General features: G+C 37.6%; 1 protein-coding gene across 1 annotated transcript; it reads right to left on the reverse strand.

Moving 5' to 3' along the window:
- Window positions 1-12655: 12655 nt before the first annotated feature.
- LOC139471367 (uncharacterized) lies at window positions 12656-19908 on the reverse strand. The gene is made up of 4 exons (XM_071253694.1): window positions 19853-19908; window positions 16056-16164; window positions 14467-14516; window positions 12656-13582 (listed from the first exon to the last, which is right to left on the reverse strand). Exons 1-4 carry the CDS (start codon window positions 19853-19855, stop codon window positions 12656-12658), a joined length of 1089 nt encoding a protein of 362 aa, XP_071109795.1. The 5' UTR covers window positions 19856-19908.
- Between the last annotated feature and the right edge of the window lie 190 nt (window positions 19909-20098).

Below are 20098 nucleotides of genomic sequence, written 5' to 3' on the forward strand. Positions count from 1 at the left end.
CGAATACGGTATGTACTTACTGCTGCAAAGGATTTGTTCTCAGTTTTACAGGACAGCATTTTTAGGGATCAATTTTAAATTAAACGCATTTGATCAATTATTATCTAAATAATCAATAGTTACTTTAGTTTTGTGTGTTTTTGTAGTTGTATCTTATATCTGTAATCCATCAAAGACTGAAAGGTCAGGAAAATAAAAATAATTTTTTGGTTGATTTTTATATTTGCTGATTGTGGCTTTTGATTCCAAATAGCAAATGTGTCACCTTACACCAGCTATATAGATAAGGTAAGGGAGATATGCTGACTGTTGATTATATATATAGATACATTATTTAATAGTATAAAACCAAACAGCCGCCACAATGATCATACAAAGTTAACATGTTACATCAGAACAATAGGTTATTTCAGTAAACTTCCTCACCAGTCAATGGATGGGTTAAAAAATAATGAAATTACTGTCACTATCTGGAAATGGTGAGTGAGTGAGTGGGAATAGTTTTTTACGCAACACAATGGCACATTCAAGAGCTCACCTTGTTCCAGGGTCAAAATAGTTCAGATTGGTTTTAGAAACATGGCATCAGTGAAATAGTCGATTAAGTGGGAAAATCAGTTGGACAAAGGTTGATTTATTTATGGTGTTCCTGACATTTTAATGCATCAGTTATTTTAATGCACAAATATGATGCGGTCAGCAAAACAGGCTGCATCTTTCTTACTTGTGCAGAAGAAGACAAAAATATTTTTAAAAAATTAAAGTTGAAAATCAACAACCCATGATTTAAGAGGTAACATATCTTATGTTAATGATATAAATATCAAATATATTGGATATCAATGAATTTTATAAGAGTAAATAAGGGAAAACAAAATGACAATAACAAAAAAACACACATGTCAATTCATATTATGTATTTGACGAGGAAATTTGGCAAGGTATTTGGTTAATACAGTACTACTCACATGAGGTTTTGAGTGAGTGAGTGAGTGAGTGAGTGAGTGAGTGAGTGAGTTGGATTTTACACTGCTTTTAGCAATATTCCAATATTACGGCTGATAAAGAGGTAAGACATTTTGATAATATGCTCATAAAATGTTTTGATTTGTGCTCAGTAAATATTGGATTTTGCAGAATATATTGATAACATATTTTCACTAATTTGTATGCTGATTCCAGAAATATTCAGTGCGTGTTTGATTAGGCAAGTTGGCACGAGTATATAATTGATAATGCTGCTTCGGACAATGTTTCCCTACTTAAAAAAACAACATTCTCCTGACAATTGATATACATAAAACCTTTTGCTGTGACAGCTTTATTCTTAATAACTCTCGGCGAATAACAATTATAAGAATAATTTATCAGATATTGCACGAAAATATTCATCAGTTATATTAACAATGGGAAGAATTCATAAATTCATTTCATAAATAATGAGGTAATAAAATATTGTTTGAAGTGGTAACATATCTTTGGAGTTAATATCTCGTAAATGATATAAATAGCAAATATATTTGATATTAATAAATTATATATGAGTAAATACAGTAAATATGGTAAAATCAAATCACAATACACATGGCAACTCACAATAAATATTTGACTTGAAATTTGGCAAGATATTTGGATAATACAGCACTGCCTACATGAGCATTTCTACATATCCAAAGGTGAGTGAGTGAGTTGGGTTTTACACCGCTTTTAGCAATATTCCAATATCACGGCTGGACAATATTTTGATATAAATATTTGACTTTGCAGAACATTTTGATAACATAGTTTCACTAATTAGCACGTTGATTCAAGCATTCAGTACATGCTGGATAAGGTAAGATGGCAGATATATATTTGATACAATCTCATTAAAATGTGTAAAGCCTAATTCTGGTGTTCCCTGCCATGATATTGCTGGAATATTGCTAAAAGTGGCGTAAAACCATACTCACTCACTCACTCAAGGTAAAATACATCCTGGATTATCCAGGGAATGATACCTCCATTCTATTCTGAAAAACTTCTGGACACATTCGTTGCCACAGTTTTGTGCCCATAACTAGTTCAAACGACAAAATAATAAAACAAAAATAGCCATCCAATCAAATTACTCTTTTCTTTCATGATTTCAAAAGCGGGGATGTAACTTGTCGGGGACTTACTGTTATGTGTTGTACTGACTCCATTATTTACCGACCACTGTCATATTTATTATTTCTGAGTGTGGCATTAAACAACAAACAAAATCTCATCTTCCTGAAGCAAGGGAATTAATGACCATAAAAGTCCAGTTTCCACCCTAATGAAATGGACTGGACTGGAATTCCGGAGTTACATTTTGGCTGGACTAACGAGTCTGTGCATAGTCCAATCAAAATCACATAACGTCCTAGACATCTGGTTTGTAAACAACATGGATTTTAACGCACAGATTTCAGCTGACTGCACTGGATTTGAAAAGCATGTGTCCTGTCAACTGGTCGTCGACAGCTATTTTGTAAATCTTTTCATGTTTTTAAACAAGGCGCATATATGATTTGACACACTTTGTGGGGTAAGACCCATTTTATTACAATATAGATCTTGATTATCGATCAGATGGTCTTGACTGGGTGCCGCCATTTTGTTTGAAGCAAATGCAAGTGATATGAGAGATGGAATCATATTGGTCAATAGAAGGGACATAACTCGTAATAGCCACTGGTGGCGGTGTGATCGGGCCTGGATATTCCAGCCTAGTTTGCCAAGGGTGGAAACTGGACTTTTATAGTCAGTAAACGCCCTTGCCTCTGGAAGATGACAAAATCTTTGCTAAGTGAGTGATAAAACCAATAGAGATGGAGACGTCTAAATGGACACAGTGAGTGAGTGAGTTGGGTTCAACGCCACTTTTAACAGTATTCCAGTTATATCACGGCGTGTCAGCTTAATGTGGGAGGAAAGCCCGAAGTGATGCAGGTCTCAGACGTTTACCACTTCGGTGAAACACACAAGCATGGGTATGGTGCTGACAAATCTAGAAACATAATTGGGGCGAACCAGGATTCGAACCCACAATCATAGGTTTCTGGCATATCCAAGGGACGCAACTCTGCACAGCGAATCGCGGCGCCTTAGACGACTGGGCCACCCGTGTCCCCCTAAATGGACACATCATCCACTGGAAAATAGCTGTAGAGGATGACTCTTAATAAAGACAAACTATGTACTGATAACTTGATAAAAGGCAAAATACAAAAAAGAATTCATAGTGAAACCTGTGCAAGACACCAATATTCCAGACACACTGAAATATGACATACTGCAAATGACAAATGATGAAGGTTACATGCAAGTATACACTACAAGAAATACAAAATGTAATGCTGAAACTTGATAACATGTAAATATACACATCCAATCAATCATCTTTAATCCCAATAATTCATTTCACAAAAGTAGGTCAGATCATGATGACCAACATGGAGTATGCATGAGTGAGTGAGTTAGGTTTAACTCCGCTTTTAACAGTATTCCAGTACCAGCCTTTTTATTTTTGTAACTTTTATCAAGGTAAAAAGTAGGTCAGAGTGACCCACTTTTCAATATAAAATATTTATTTTGGGAATAGCCCGGAAGGTAATTAATTCAGTGTTGCGTTTGTCAATACTCTTTCAACTTGGCGTGGAACAAGACATTTCTGTACATAACTAAATATATAATCTCCTTGTATGATGCATATGTAAAATCTATAGAAATGCACTGAGAAAGAAAAACAGGTCATACAGGACCCCCCACATTGTTTTATCGTTTCGTAGGTATTCTTCATCTTTATCCCTCAACTTTCTGAGGATTCATTCCTACCTTATTCAAGATCTGGATTGGAAGCACAAAGCGATCTTAGCCCTACGATGATCGTAACTCCGATCTTAGCCCTACGAAGATTGTAACTCCCATACTTTAACATAGACTTACGACAGTCATAGCGCTAAGATCACCTTGTGAAATGGCACCCTGGACAATGAAGCACAAAGCGATCTTAGCCCTACGATGATTGTAACTCTGATCATAGACCTACGATGATCATAACTCTGATCATAGACCTACAATGATTGTAACTCCCATAATTTAACATAGACTTATGAGTGTCATAGCATGTATTTACGGGACACAAGACAAGGCGTATATAGTTTTGAATATTAAGACAATCAGGGTAAGGGACCTCACAGAAGAGATCTGAAAAGAATCCCATCCTCTATATCTCCAGGGCTCGCATTTCGGAAAATGTACACTCACCCCTCGATCCGTTCCCATGGTTCTTGCGATCTCAAATTACCCGCCCTTGACTTCCATTAACATTTTACCGACCAATCAAATGTCCAAGAAAGAAGGAAACTGGTAAGGGAAGACTTGCCACCGCCAGTTTTAACTGACATGAAGACATTCTTTCCATCAACAAGATTTTATAGAGCTTTCCTTCACGTGTCAGTCAGTTTTACAATGTTGAATTTCTTGCAAACCCTATTGTAATCAATGGGATTGGCTGCCATTTTGTTGATATCCCATCCTAACTGGACTTTCACTCGCATTTTGATTGGTCTGTAGCAAATAAACTTGGCTATTGAACAACAGGGGCGGTTAATTCAAGATTGGGAGAACCACCAATCTCATTAAAATCAGATCTTAGTTCTCGCTACCGCTAAACAAAGATCTGAGGACATCCCAATACGGGTCACATCAGAACAACCTTTAGCAAATTTTGACTGACCAAAGAAATGACTGACAAGAAATCGACATTAGCCAATCAGAAATCAGCTTCTTCGAGCTTGATGACACTACTTTCAAACTGGCGACTACGCTTCGAAACATATTTTGACGCTTTATGATTAAAAAAAATTAAAACTGATAAAAAGAAGATTCTGGAATGGCTTATATATGGCCTAGATTGTATGGATATAATCATAAAACCCATAACTGTCGTTCGGAATACCCCGTGTTAAATATTTCGAGGTTGCATGATTAGAAAACACATTCCGACAGTCACTTTCATGATCTGGTAAGCGACGCTCTGATTGGTTGGATGTAAGGTCGCTCTGACGTGACCCTTAATAGGATGTCCTCAGATCTTTGTGTAGCGATAGCGAGAACTAAGATCTGATTTTAATGAGATTGGGAGAACCACAGGAATGTAGGTTTAGCGGTTTACCAATGCAATATATGGAGATATAGCGGAGGATCTTGACCCTGACGTTACTGGAACCGTCTGGGTTGGAATCAGTCTAGTGTCTGTGCACTGACACCTTGGAAACCCAAATGCAAATATTAAAAATATCAGAGATGTTGGTCATCACTTGTCATCAAAACGATTCAAAATAAATGGGAACATATAAATAGCACATGTATCAAATTCGCGAAAGAAAATATTCTGATTAAGGCACAGTTTTCATGTAACCACGCCAAATTTATTTGACAGTGACCTTGACCTTATTAAAATCCACACAGTAAATGATATTTTTTGTAACTTTCTTAATAATGGTATGCATTTCTTCAACACGGGGATTCCAGAACTGCATTTTAATTAAATTAAATCTTCTACTCCAATTCGACAACTCTCAGCCAAGATGTGTACTTTGACTGACAAATTAAAATGAAGGAAATAAAACGATTTGGCTTCATTGACAAACTGGCAGTATTCGACAGAACATTGAAATAGACTTACTTATATTTGTTCAAGGAAAAATTCATCCTTCATAAAAGACATTCCTATTTCATTTATTTAAAGATTTGAATGAAACGACAGGATGTGAAATATCCACACAGTTTAAAATTTATTACTTTCCACTCAGAACTGATTATGTTTGGCGTGGTGAGCTAAACCTTTAACCACTAGGCTACCCACAGCCCCTAGAGAACTTAGAAGGTTCATACGACATGATCTCCTGTAGAAGATGTGTAGTAGATCTTGACGGTATTGATTCAGAGTAAAAATTTGATCTGAGTTTATAATATTGGTAAGACGTCAGCCTTACAACTGATTTTGATTTGCCTTTAATTTGATTATTTGTTTGTAAAAGGAACAGATTTGATTTGATTTGGGGTAATTGGTTGATTCAATTATTTATATAAATTATAATATAAACTTTTTAGAAAATATATTTGTACAAAAGGAAAAATAAATTCCCACAAGTCACCAATGACCCACATGAGGATAAATGTTTCCAAAGAGATTCTAAAAATACTTGCAAAATTTATGAAAAGTGTAAAAAAAGGCATTAATACATCACGGACAACAATATTTTGCTATTACCAAGATCACAGATTTGTCTAAAGTCAAAATAATTTGAAAAAACAAATAATTTAATAAAATGCTTTCTGATCACTTCGTCTCTAACATCTCAGAGGAGGTAAGGCCAGCAGAGTCAGACTTACGTGAAACTGTCTATAACGAAGGATAGACAATACAGACAAGATAACAACCTTCCCGCTGTGCCCAGCATTCTTTATCTGACTTGTCAGGTCATTAATCAGATCCTCATCAATAATTATTACATCCACACTGACTCAATCCATCATGGAAAACTAATCAGTACAACCAGACTGCCAGCAATCATGAACATGGCTTGCTACAGTCACTGCTGGTTTCACCATTTCTATTTCTAATGTCATTTCAGTTTTTGAAAATAAATATCATGAAGTATTTGGGAGTCTCCTTTTGAATGGATTTTTTAGGGGGGGGGGGAGTAGTTTTGAGAACAAACTATTTTGTTTTTCCCATCTGTAACCATTTATTTACTGTTCACCATCAAACAATCTAGACACAATTTTATGGATAACAACTTTTTTAATAATGTAAAAAGCGACGTTTCGGTATAGATTCTTATACCGTTGTCAAGCAAGACTGAATGAGGGACTTAGTACAGAATGTTAAGTCCCTCATTCAGTCTTGCTTGACAACGGTATCAGGATATATACTGAAACGTCTCTTTTTACAGTATTAAAGAAGTTGTTATCCATAAAATCGTGTCTACCTTGTCATCCGTCAACTTCTAAGTAATGCCTATCAAACAACAAATCAAACAATCTACCGGTATTCATTTTCACTATAAACACACAGTTTTGACAATTGGATAATTTCCACAAAAGAAGCATTTCATTTTTTTCACCACTGCCAACAAACTATTCATTTGGGGCATATTTCTGAACAAAATATTTATTTAATAATGATTTCAAGCTCATAATCAAATGGATGCAACCTTTGTATAAAATATAAGTTATGTAAGAACGACACTAATTTGTGTTTTGATAAAACAATTAAGAATTAACTTTCACTTTGTAAGTTCATTGGAGTATGAACCTTCATCAAACATGGTATGAACATTGGATCTAATTTGGTAAAGTGTTGTAAAAATCAAATACACATTCCAAATAACTCAGAATCCAGGTTCATACCCTGGAAACATATTTAATACTGACTTCAACTAACTGTGAAAATTAATCTCCTGCAGATCTAATTTAACCCTAACAATCTCATCTCTACACAGACTGATTTTAGATATGTTTTCAGGAAAGTAGTATCAAACAGCCATTTTGTCCACACAAAACTCATGCAGGGACACCATGGCAGACAATTTCACAACATTGAATCAAATAGGAATGTTGAACAATTGCTTCTCATCCCCACTGATTTAACATAGAAATCCACATCAAGACACAGGAATGTTCATTTAAATAAGCTGTAACAATAACCAATAGTGTTTAGCAAAATAGTTTCCTGCAGACTCATTATATGACACTCTTCAATACAAAACTTCAGGAGCATCTATAAGAAAACCCTCCCTTCAAACCTTTAATAAGAAATGACATAAATATTTTAGAACATGAGAGAAAATACGTAAACATTAAAATATGTTGAAAATTCCATCCAAAATAGATCGTCTATTTTCAAGTGGTGAAACTTGAAAAAAAGTTGATTTCTTCAGAATTTAGGAGTTTACAAAACAATGTAGTTGCTTAGCAACCATCGCTTGGAGGGATTGTTCTGCAAAGCACTAGGTCTGTATGCAATATTCAACATTGTGGTCACACGTAGGCTGGCATAAATGAATCAGTAGGTGTATCCCAGTGTGGAACACATTACTCGAAACAAGTAACATGGCTCGGTGGATTTCAAGAGCAATGGACCCTGATGCTCATCTCATGAAGAATATATACTTGCCTGTTATATAAATTGATTAGAAATAATAAAACAGTAACATTGGACGGTCTAGATTTCACAATACTTGGAGGAGCATGGCAAGTTCCACATCAAACATAAACCAGAACAATTGTTTTGTTTATAAGCCAACTCTAAAGTTTAAAAATCTTTTGAATAAAAACTTGCTAACATTAAACATTAGTTTTTTAATTAGTTTTTTTAAAATATAATTTTCATATCGAGAGCTTGAGTTTTAGAAATTAACCGAAAGTCATTATTTTTGTAAAAAGTAAATTGGTTTCTTAATCATGGCATTTAAACTTGGTAACACAAGTTGTAAAAAAATTGGTCTGGCTTTATTTCGTACATCATCAATACTTCTCGGGTTTGTAAACATTACATACCTCCATCTGCTGTGAATACATACGGCCGCTACGTGGTTTACCAGTGACGTATGTCAGAGAATGACGCAAGGCTGTGTTAAACTCAATTGAACCCTACCCTGTGCATAAACTTTGAAAACCCAACTCTGCCCAATACTGAAGCAAGGTGTGGAGTACCGTATTTCCTCGAGTAAATGCCCAGGCATACATTTCTTTACCACTGCATTTAATCATGGCCAGACATTTATGATTTTAATTTCTGACTAATGATCTACTCAGACCCATGTTCAGTACTGTAGTTTCTCCCCAATGCTTTCATTGGGGGCACGAGTGGCCTAGTCCTCTAAGGCGTCGCGTTTCGTTGTGCAGAGTTGCGTCCCTTGGGCACGCTAGAAACCTATGATTGTGGGTTCGAATCCCGGTTTGCCCGTTTATGTTTCTAGGTTTCTCAGCACAATACCTGTGCTCGTGGGTTTCACCGAAGTGGTAAACGTCTAAGACCTGCATTACTTCGGGCTTTCCTCCGACATTAAGCTGACACGCCGGGATATAACTGGAATACTGTTAAAAGTGGCGTTAAACCAACTCACTCACTCATTCACTATTAAGTGGGGACAATGTGCTCTACCCAAACATAACAAGAGGTAGAATTCCGAGCATAAAAAATTACCTGTCATTTACTCGAGACCTGGCGTTTAATCGAGACACAGCTTTTATTATCTTCAGATACCCCGTACCCTGTTGTTTATGATGCTTGGCGTTTAATCGAGGAAATACGGTAGAGGGCAGCAAGGCTATGGCAGATCATGGCACATGTTGCATGAGAAATATTGCACAGGTCTGGGCACTAGCAGGGCTCGATTTAAGAAACTTGATTTAACATGACCCCCCCTCCCGTTGTTTGGCAGACCCCCTCTTTTGCTGTGTCATTTTTTTATGCCCCCCTCAATGTCGCCAGAACTCCTTCCCCTATAATAAATTACCTCTTTACATAAGCTGATATGCACCTCTGGTTCGGCTGATCTACAAATAGCACTAAATTTATTATCAGTTCACAAGCCTGACAGATATACTTCCTTCTAAATACTTAAGACCGATCACAAGCCTGACAGATATACTTCCTTCTAAATACTTAAGACCGATCACAGACAGATATACTTCCTTCTAAATACTTAAGACCGATCACAAGCCTGACAGATATTCAGAATGTGAAAACTATGAACTGGGACAGAACTCAGTTTAAGGAACTGATTTAACTTGCACCAGATGCATGTTGACATGAAAAGCTAGTTGCACCAGACTAAACCAGGTTGCATCCAGGGCCCCGTTCCACAAAGCGATCATAGCGCTAACATGATTGTCACTCCCATTCTTTAGCATAGGCTTACGGCAGTCGTAGCGCTACGATCGCTTGTGGAACGGGGCCCTGGTCCTATAATTTATCCAAAATGAAACATAGATGTGTAAACGTGTCTAAATAAGTACAATCTTAGATCTCTTACACATAATACAACAATTAGTGATGTAGTATGGTAAACATAGAATAGAAGTATTGATTGTGTTCAAAGATCGTTGTTGTGTCGACAAGTAAGGGTTAGTCAAACACAAATTTAATTTTTTTATTTAAAACACCTGGTGCAAGCAGACATAAGTATTAGGGTGCATTTTTCGATATTAGGTTGTACAGGTCCATGTTTTAGATCACTAAATCGAGTCCTGACTAGTTCCCGCTCACTAGAACCAAACCTTTGTTCGACTTGTTGGTTAAAAACAGCGATTACACCACAATGCGTATGTATTCATGGGGTATGGAGAAACAGGATGTATACCACTCAAAAGAAGTTAAGGAACACCCATTTCTTCATATTACTGCAGTCAATCCATCATGGCAGATCATGAAAATAATCAGGTGTTCTTGAACTTCTTTTGAGTAGAATATAACGTATATGTGAATTATTGATGATGTCCTTTGTATGTAAAAAATATCATTCGTATCTGGAAGCCTTGTAATTGTGACACTTTCCGATCAGAAAAACAGCTTCAAACAGTTGAGTATTCATAATGACTAGACACATTCAAAACAGTTTTGTGTACAATATATTACAAAACACAGAACTTGAACAGACTAGATATCACACAAATCAACAATACTTTGTTGTAAATACACAATAAACAGCTATCACTGCTCTCCCTACCATCAGCCATTGCCTTAAAGTGAGGGTAGGACTTCTGAGTGTAAATAAATAAGACCAGGGTCCACTTGCACAAAGCAATCTTAGCACTAAGATGATCGTAACTCCCATACTTAAACATAGGCTTATGATAGTCTTAGCACTAAGATTGCTTTGTGCAAGTGGGCCCTGATCAAGCTCCTGATTGTAGTCACTTACAAAATGGCGTCTGAGTAATCATCAAATAATAGGCCACTATGACCTACTTTTTAACAGTGACCTAATTTACTGTACTGAAACTAATTGAAAATTCGACTATCATGTGGAAGTTCGTACCAAACTATTTATAGATCCCTCATCAAGCCATACAGATATATATACAGATAAACGAGGGATCAGTGTAGAACTTTAAACTATGTGCTTGTGGCAGACCAATTGAGAGAATTTAATATTTTGACCCTAAAATAAAACTTGTTTTATTGTCCATAGTTAAATTCAGAGGGATTTTAACAATGCATTCGATGCAAAAATTGTAATTCTTAATACTAAAGCCTCTTTGGTCCCATTTGCAGTTAACTACAACCAGCTTTGTAAAGCTAAGATAATTGTTGAAACAATAACAATCTGAATCGGTAATTTTACACTTTATAAATTAGGAATGTTAATCAAAATTTGTGTAGACATTAGGTTCAATATCAGTCTAAGAATTAATAACACCTCTGTAAGATCGCGTAAACCCAGTGGTGAAAGTAAAGGTATATATCGCTGATTTGATACCTCTAAACTCGAGATACTACATCACAACAACATTCTATTACTACATCACAAAAGTGATAACAAGTTTGTATTAGCGCAGGCAGGAATTGGTACTTTGAGATTCTTGACTAGAAACAAAGCTCAAACAGAAGTATGATAAAACAGCTCCATTTTGACCCAACCAGTCCAGTCATCAACAATCTATAACCAGTTGTCCACAGGTTAATGACAACATAAACATTTGCACAAAATCTCAAATAACAATGAAACAATGACGATCACAAATATTCACAAACTTCATGGTGTCTTAACTGTTACTAAACATTAACTACTATGGAGTACATAGAATTCCATGAAGATGATTTGAATGTTGATATACGAGCATGGATTTGGCAGTAAACAGGAAACTAGTACTTCTATTCTCAGGCAACAGGGAATTCTGGGATAGCCATCACATGGCATTTTTAGTTGTAAGTCACAGAGCCGTAATTTGACACAAAAACACAAGGCCATCATCATTATAATATCCTTGTAAAAACATTCTTGTAAACAAACTGATTTCAATACGATACGTCCCTGCATGAAGATCTCTTTATCCTTAAAACAAAAACACGCAAAAAACAACTGTCAAACAGTTGTTCGACAGGAATCTCTTTTTCAAAAGGGTAAGATCTCTACATTCAAAGCATATAAGGCTAAAAAAAATAATAGTCTTGTTCTCAGGCTCTGACCACATCATCATAAAGTCTGCTGCATGTTTCGTTTTTGTTTCAAGTTTCATTTTTTGTGCATTGTGTTTAAGTATTAGGATTTTTATGTTTTTTTGAAAATGGAAATAAAAACAAAACGTGCAGGTGGTGCCTGAGAACCAAGACTATTATTTTTTAGCCTAATTGAACAAAAAGTTAAAAAGCTAGACTAGTAAAATTTGTTGATACAAAAAAATTGTTTTAGCTAAATCGTTGCAATGAAAGAACTTTTTCAAAACTTTTAAACATTAAAAAAATAGGAAGTTGAGGTTAACTGAAACTAAATGTTGGCAAGTGTGATTAGAGTTACCTGCCCTTGCCATGTAAAAACCAAGGAAATAGTCGAGCAGGAGAGAAAATGACATTAAAATAGTCAGTCAAAATCTATCTTAAACATAACCTCTTCTGGAAACATAAAAAATATCACAGATAGGACAGAAAGAATCGAACCAGTGGCATCATCTCCCGTTTCTTCTTGTCCCAGAGGTCCTTGATGAGATACCCCAGATAGAACCAGTCCCCGCTGCTGTGGGTCGTGTATGTCTGTATGTCCACATGGGGCTTGAAGTTGAATGATGGCAAGTACATTGAATAGATAACCTGTTGGTCAGTGCTCATTAACGACTGGTCAAGCAGCATTCTGACCGCCTTCATGTAGTCCTTGGTGTACATATACAAAACCTCTGGCCTCCCCAGAAACATGGCACCACAAACCCATACCCGGTTCTGAAATATGACTTCAGTAGGGGTCAAGGATGCTTCGAAATCGTGAACCTCGCTGTAGGCAACTTTGTTCTCGTCCCATAACGGTGGTGTCTGGATCGGGAATACGGAACCTTCGCCAGCGATGTCGCGAAATAAGCCAATATCTAGCCAGCTGAGATATTTTGTTTTGTAAAGCTGTTCTCGAATGACCTTGTTAACTAGCTCAAATTTGGCGTGCATGACGCAGGAGTAGTTCTCGTTAACTGTATTTGGGTGATATTTGGGGTAGTTATGTTGGTGATAAACATTTCGTATTTCCCCAGCGAGGGTAAAGGACCAAAGTTTGCTTCTTTCAAGCAAGATTATTTTGGACTGGTTCGATGCAAAGTTTTGTCTGAGTTTTACGAAAAGGTTATAAACATCCTGGCTGTCGGTGAAAACAACGAGGGGGTTATTGAGTCTGGCGAACACCTGCATCCAGTGTGTGTAGAGGTGGGGCGTGTAGCTGTAGCCGGTGCCCTTGGTGAACTTGCCCAGGTTGAAGTACGCCGTGATGATGGTGACGTCGGGTGACAGGTGCTCCTTCATCACATGACTATGGACGTTCTCCAGGCCGGAGTCTCCTCGCCACATGAATTCCGACAACTACAAGACAAATATTTCAAGACTAAATCATCTCAGCAGATGTATTCTGTCAAGCACAGAACAAATACATGAAGACTAAATCATTCCCTCTACAAATGTATTCTGACGACCACGAGAAAAATATGAAGACAAAGTCATGTGCTCTACAGACAAGACAAATTTACGAAGACTAAATCATCTCTTCTTCAAACGTATTCTCACAACCACAAGACTAAATTTACGTAGACTAAATCATGTGCTCTACAGATGTATTCTGATGAGACAAATATACGAAGACTAAATCATGTGCTCTACAGATGTATTCTGATGAGACAAATATACGAAGACTAAATCATGGGCTCTACAGATGTATTCTGACAAGACAAATATACGAAGACTAAATCATGTGCTCTACAGATGTATTCTGGCAAGACAAATATACGAAGACTAAATCATGTGCTCTACAGATGTATTCCGACAACCACATGACAATTATACGAAGACTAAATCATCTTTACTACAAATGTATTCTGACAAGAAAAATATACAAAGACTAAATCATGTGCTCTACAGATGTATTCTGACAAGACAAATATACGAAGACTAAATCATGTGCTCTACATATGTATTCTGACAAGAAAAATATACAAAGACTAAATCATGTGCTCTACAGATGTATTCTGACAAGACAAATATACGGAGACTAAATCATGTGCTCTACAGATGTATTCTGACAAGACAAATATACGAAGACTAAATCATCTCCTCTTCAAATGTATTCCGAAAAAGTACCAGACAAATACATACCGGTGAAGACCAAATTTCCTCTCAATAGAAGTTTTCACATAACCACAAAACAGAAAAGTATGAAGGGCAGGTTCTGCCATATTACAAGGCACACTTACCTGTGTGGGGCGTGCTGCCCAGGTACTTGTATTGAGGCGCAGGTTTGCATCTGGAAACACAACCAGAGTCATCAAGAAATAGAACATTCCCCAGACAGCCATGATTCACAACTTCAGAAAACCAGAAAACAAGAGATTGGTACAACATGTCCAATTGGGAATGGTTTGACCGTACTCTTGTCAAAATAGATTTAGATACTCGTATAAAACGATTTGGTTGTGCATAAACTGAAGTTGACTGAAGTTTTATCTTTATGCAAACATATGAGGTGAAGTGAGGTGAAATGGGGTTTAACGCCGCGTCCAAGATTATCGCACTTATATAGTGACGTGCATGTACGTGTGTGTTTGTGTGGCTTCTTGTACTAGTCTGGACTGATGCCGATGTATAGTGCTAGCTCACTGAGATACAATGCCGCAGTTTAATATGAATACCCCACTCAGACACAGTATACTGACTCCGAGCCGACCAGTCCTTGTTTTAGCCCCTTAATGCCGAGCGCCAGACAGGGTAACAACAAGTACCATCTTTTAACGTATTTGGTATGACGCGGCCGGGGATCGAATGCAAACATATGAAGTCAGAAGGAACGAAAACAGTGATTAACCACGGGTCCAGGTACTGAGGTGGTCCTGTGAGTACCCGGGTCCTACTCAGGACCCACCCGACCTGAGTACCCGAGTTACCCGTCCTAGCCCTACTTTCTTGGTATGCAAGATGCCTAGGAGCAGGTAGGAACCATCAGCAAAGGTACACAAACAATCAGCCCTAAGACATGGTAACTCAACACCTAAACATTCTCTTGGCTTGCTGCTGTTTGACATCCATGTTACCCACAATCCCCTCATCATCCACACATTGGCTAATAAAATGAGTCCATGTCGAACTAGGCTGGAATTACTGGGCTCGACCGTAGTGCCACCGGTGGCTATTATCAGTGATGTCCCCTTTAAGCCTCTCCTGTGGACCAATCAGCTTCCACCTCTGGTATCACTTGCGTTTGTTTCACACAAAATTGCGACGCCACAGCTTTACTCGTAATAGCCACTGGTGGTGCTGTGATCGATCCTGAATATTCCAGGCTAATTTGCCAAGGGTGGAAACTGGACTTTTATAGTCAGTTAACGCCCTTGTCTAGGGAAGATGGACCTACCATTACAATATTCGTATCGTGGCTCAGAGCATAACAATGCACTGAAGCAGCATCACTGATTATTAACATTTTTGTTTTTTGTTTAACACCACACTCCGCAATGTTGCACCTATATGATTGCTGTCTGTACATAATAGACACTGGACTAGACAATCCAGTGACTGACATCATGAGCATCCATCCTGAGCGAAGAAATATAGTTGTTGTTCTGAAGTAAAAGATTCAAACGGTTAGTCAGGCTTGCTGACTTGTTTGACGCATGTCATTGTTACCCGATTGAGTGTTTGATGCTCATGATGTCAATCACTGGATTGTCTGGTCCAGATTCGATTATTTACAGACCGCCGTCATATAGCAAGAATATTGCTGAGTGTGGCATTAAGCAACAAACAAACAAACAAAAGCACAAAAAAAGAAGAAAAAAGTTCGACTTACAATACACAGCATAGGAAGTATAGAGGATGCCCACAAGAAGCACGAGTCCCTTCACGTAGTGCTGCCATTCCTTCTGCCAGTCGCCTCGGGCCCCACACATCGTCAGTAGCTGAAACCACATCATTTAGTTGTTAGACCCGTGAACATTCAGGGTAGAATAGGTCTTCAGCAACCCATGCTTGTCGTAAGAGGCGAATATGCTTGTCGTAAGAGGCGACTAACGGGATCGGGTGGTCAGGCGCGCTGACTTGGTTGATGCATGTCATTGATCCCAACTGCGTGGATCGATGCTCATGATATAAATCACTGGATTGTCTGGTCCAGACTCAATTATTTAGAGATCGCTGTCATATAGCTGGAATATTGCTGAGTGCTGCGTTAAACAAACATGACTGTAAACAAACCAAACCAAACCATACCAAAGAAACCATGAGCATGGATAGTGTGCTGACAAGCCTAGAAACATAATCGACCTGGGATTCAAACCCACCATCACAGGATTCTTGCAACGCCTTAAACGACTGGCCCACCATGCCCCACTTAAAGTTCCAACAAAGAAACGACATTTTACGATCCACATATCACCAATCTAATTGTATGCCTAATTGCTATTGAGCATACAGTAAGCTGTTCCAATGATGTTGAATGTCTGAAATGTTGAAAAAAGTCTAATCTTAAAGTTTGTTCACAGACAACAGTGGTATCCTATAATATCACTACACAAATAAATTGCAAGTAATAGCAAAGTATCAGATTGGCTTAACAAGTAATGATTTTTGCATTTATGTTTTTGTAAAACCATAAACAAAAACAGGCCACGTCCAATAATGGACTTCTGTTTCCTCATTGGCTGATATAAAGATGGGTGGGGCTTGTATGATTGCACTGAATCATGCCACTGTGCTTTAAGTGTCAATGAAGAAATATGCAGTCTACAAAGATATTATCGTCGACAAATATATTTATAAGAAATGATTTCAATATTTACAGAGTTATTGATGTAAAAATGAGTGAATGAGTGAGTGAGTATGGTATTACGCTGCTTTTAGCAATATTCCAGCAATATCACGGCGGGATCAATGTAAAAAACTGAATGCATACTTTACATAAAATCAGTATAGAGTATGCACCGGTTTTTTTTAGGTTTTTAAGTCAATAAATGCAAAAAACAATTTGTAGTATCATGAACACTTAATACTACATTTAGGGTCCATGGTGGTATAGACAAAAGCCAGGTCAACAAAATGTCTTCTGTGAGGGATTTTAATAATGGCAGAAGGAAGTTTCTCCGATTTTGAGTGACTATCATTTGTTGTGAAAAAAAATGCAACACTTTAATCAGACATCTGTACATTCTGAAACAAATCACAAAGGTGCTCGAAACACCATCAATTACGTATCTGATTCAGTGAGTGAGGGACTGTGTTTTGTTTTCTTCTTAATTTGAACATTTATGAGGCAAGCATGCGCTCATAATTGAAATGACAGCTGTCAAAAAAGCAACAACAAACCAATATCGTTGCGTGTCTGTCATATGTGTTTAAAAGGTCACACTTAGTATCCAGAATATCACTAACGTTAGGGGCCCAAGTGTCTTGTAAATGTGGAAACTCCTAACAATGCTTAAGGTGCAATTGAGTGAGTGAGTGAGTGTGGTTTTACACCGCTTTTAGCAATATTCCAGAAATGGGCACCAGAAATGGGCTTCACACATCGTACCCATATGGGGAATCAAACCCGGGTCTGCGGTGTGACAAGCGAACGCTTTAACCACGAGGCTACCCCACTGCCCCATATCTGGTTCAGAGAAATAGGCTGCGCTTAACATACCGAGGTAGTTACTTCAGGACTCCAGGGATGATATGAACAACATTTTGAAAAGGATGACAAGTAGGTACGTATGATAGGGCTTTATATTGGCAAAAACATTGTATTGCAATACATTATGATACAGGTTTCTGGATTGCGATAAGTATTGTGATACACTGGTGGCTGATGTGTTTGACAGTGATTGACTCTGATCGCACAAATCCTATTTCCTACACACCAATGTAAAAGTTAGGCTGTCAAAGTCACCATGGCCAGTTGTCGCCATTCTATAGTCATTAATAGTGGAGATAACATGGGTGAAAAATACATTCCGCGTTTCCGCCATTGGCAATCAATTTTTAGGGGAAACATCATTTGAGAATGACTTTCTGTGTAGATTTTAGGTTAAAAGATACATAATAACAAAACTTGTTAATTTTTTTTTACCCAATATACCGGAACCAAGACTAAAATATTGCAATAATTATCATTTCAAAAGCTTATTGCAGGGTCCCGGTAATATCATGCAGTCCTAATGAGTATAAAGGCTGATGGAATTGTGATGGATCTAGGCTCTCATACAACATTTACAATTCATTAAAGACCCACTATAAAAATTTACCGTTTTTTGCCTGTTTTTAGAAACAACTTTTTTTAATAAAATTGTTTAATAAGGAGCTAGTAATATATGTACTTTCACACAAATAAACTGAACAAACACAATGAAAATGAGTGAGTGAGTTGGGCTTAACGCCGCTTTTAACAGTATTCCAGTTATATGACAGCATGTAAGCTTGATGTGGGAGGAAAGCCCGAAGTGAGCCAGGTTTCAGACATTTACCTCTTTGGTGAACCTACTGGTGCTGCTGACATACCTAGAAACATAATCGGGGTGAACCGAGATTCAAACCCAGAATCATAGGTTTCTGGCGAGCCGAAGGGACACAACTCTGCACAGCCTTGCATGTTTTGTCTACTCGTGCCCCCCCCAGATCCATCCCCCAGAGATTTATCTAGACCTGCATAGAGGGCGAGGGTTCAAGCCTGCAGCAAATGTCAGTAACATTTCCCAAATTGGAAGTCATAATTTCCCAAATTATGCTGTTGTAGATATATTTAAAGTTACATCTTTGTAGAGGTGACTTGTATGTAACTGATAACAGGACCAATAAAGAGGGACAGAACTCAGTCCTCAATTTTACATAAATTCATTGAGCATAATGTTAAAATACCTTTGACTTAAAAAAATAAAAACTTTAAAAAAGTCATCACAAACTCACATACTTTTCCGAATTTTCCTTCATGTAAAATCCTAGATAAATATGTGGGATCAAAATAATTCTTCTTGAGGGCACATATATCCCCCAAAGGGCACATTTAACCATTGTGCCCATGGCACATCTATACACATACATGTCCATCCATGTGTACTCTTATCATAGGCTGAAATATGTTGCCAGTGCACAAGTTATTAAAAAAAGTGAAAATATTTTTGCTACACATTTTGACATGCAGAAACAGTAGAAAGCTAGGGCTCACGCAGAATGTGGTATACCGTGCCATACTGTCTGTCCCCAACTTCCCGATCTGTCTGGCAATGTAGCATGACTGGAAAAGGTCTAATAAATTATGTACGACACATGGAATGATGAGCGATTAAATACGGTTCGATCGATGTTACACCGTAACTACAACAGACAAAGCAACAGGAGAACTCTCTCCCTTTTGTTTAATGTTCCACAAATCACCACACCCAAGACACTATTCCACTGAAGCTCATTAAGAAATTTCGCTTCAATGACAGACGTAGACAGAATTAATATGACGACCAATATTGTTCACCATATACAGTCGATATGCATTTACGTGGTGATAAATTTAGTATCGCCACAAATAGAATTAAATTAAATGCGGAGATTTTCAAGCTATGAAATGTGTAGACATGTTCAATAACAACTATGCACATGCATAAAAGCATAATCGGCTACCATTTACATAGTCTTGTGATCAGTGCATCCCGGCTGGATGGTGTCAGTGTTTACACGGTTATGCTTCTTTCAGAGATATTTGTGACCTCCTTAAACAAGATGTTTCAGACTAAATCGTTGTGACGGCGAACAAGTGAAAACGCGCGTTAACAGGGCTTAGGGGAAATGCGGCAGGACGCGTTTGAATTGACCGAGAAACAGCTATGAAATAGGGCTGTATATCACCTATGTAGGGCAAGTTAAGAG

The sequence above is a fragment of the Haliotis cracherodii genome, unplaced genomic scaffold, assembly GCF_022045235.1.
Source record: "Haliotis cracherodii isolate W230 unplaced genomic scaffold, xgHalCrac1.p SCAF_22, whole genome shotgun sequence".
Taxonomy (NCBI): domain Eukaryota; kingdom Metazoa; phylum Mollusca; class Gastropoda; order Lepetellida; family Haliotidae; genus Haliotis; species Haliotis cracherodii.

Bases quoted from the DNA above. Each gene is read 5' to 3' on its own strand.
- LOC139471367 (XM_071253694.1), bottom strand. The intron at 14,517-16,055 runs GTAAGTCGAACT...TTGTGTTTCCAG, and splicing joins TACTTCCTATGCTGTGTATT to ATGCAAACCTGCGCCTCAAT. The intron at 13,583-14,466 runs GTAAGTGTGCCT...TTTGTCTTGTAG, and splicing joins GGGCAGCACGCCCCACACAG to TTGTCGGAATTCATGTGGCG.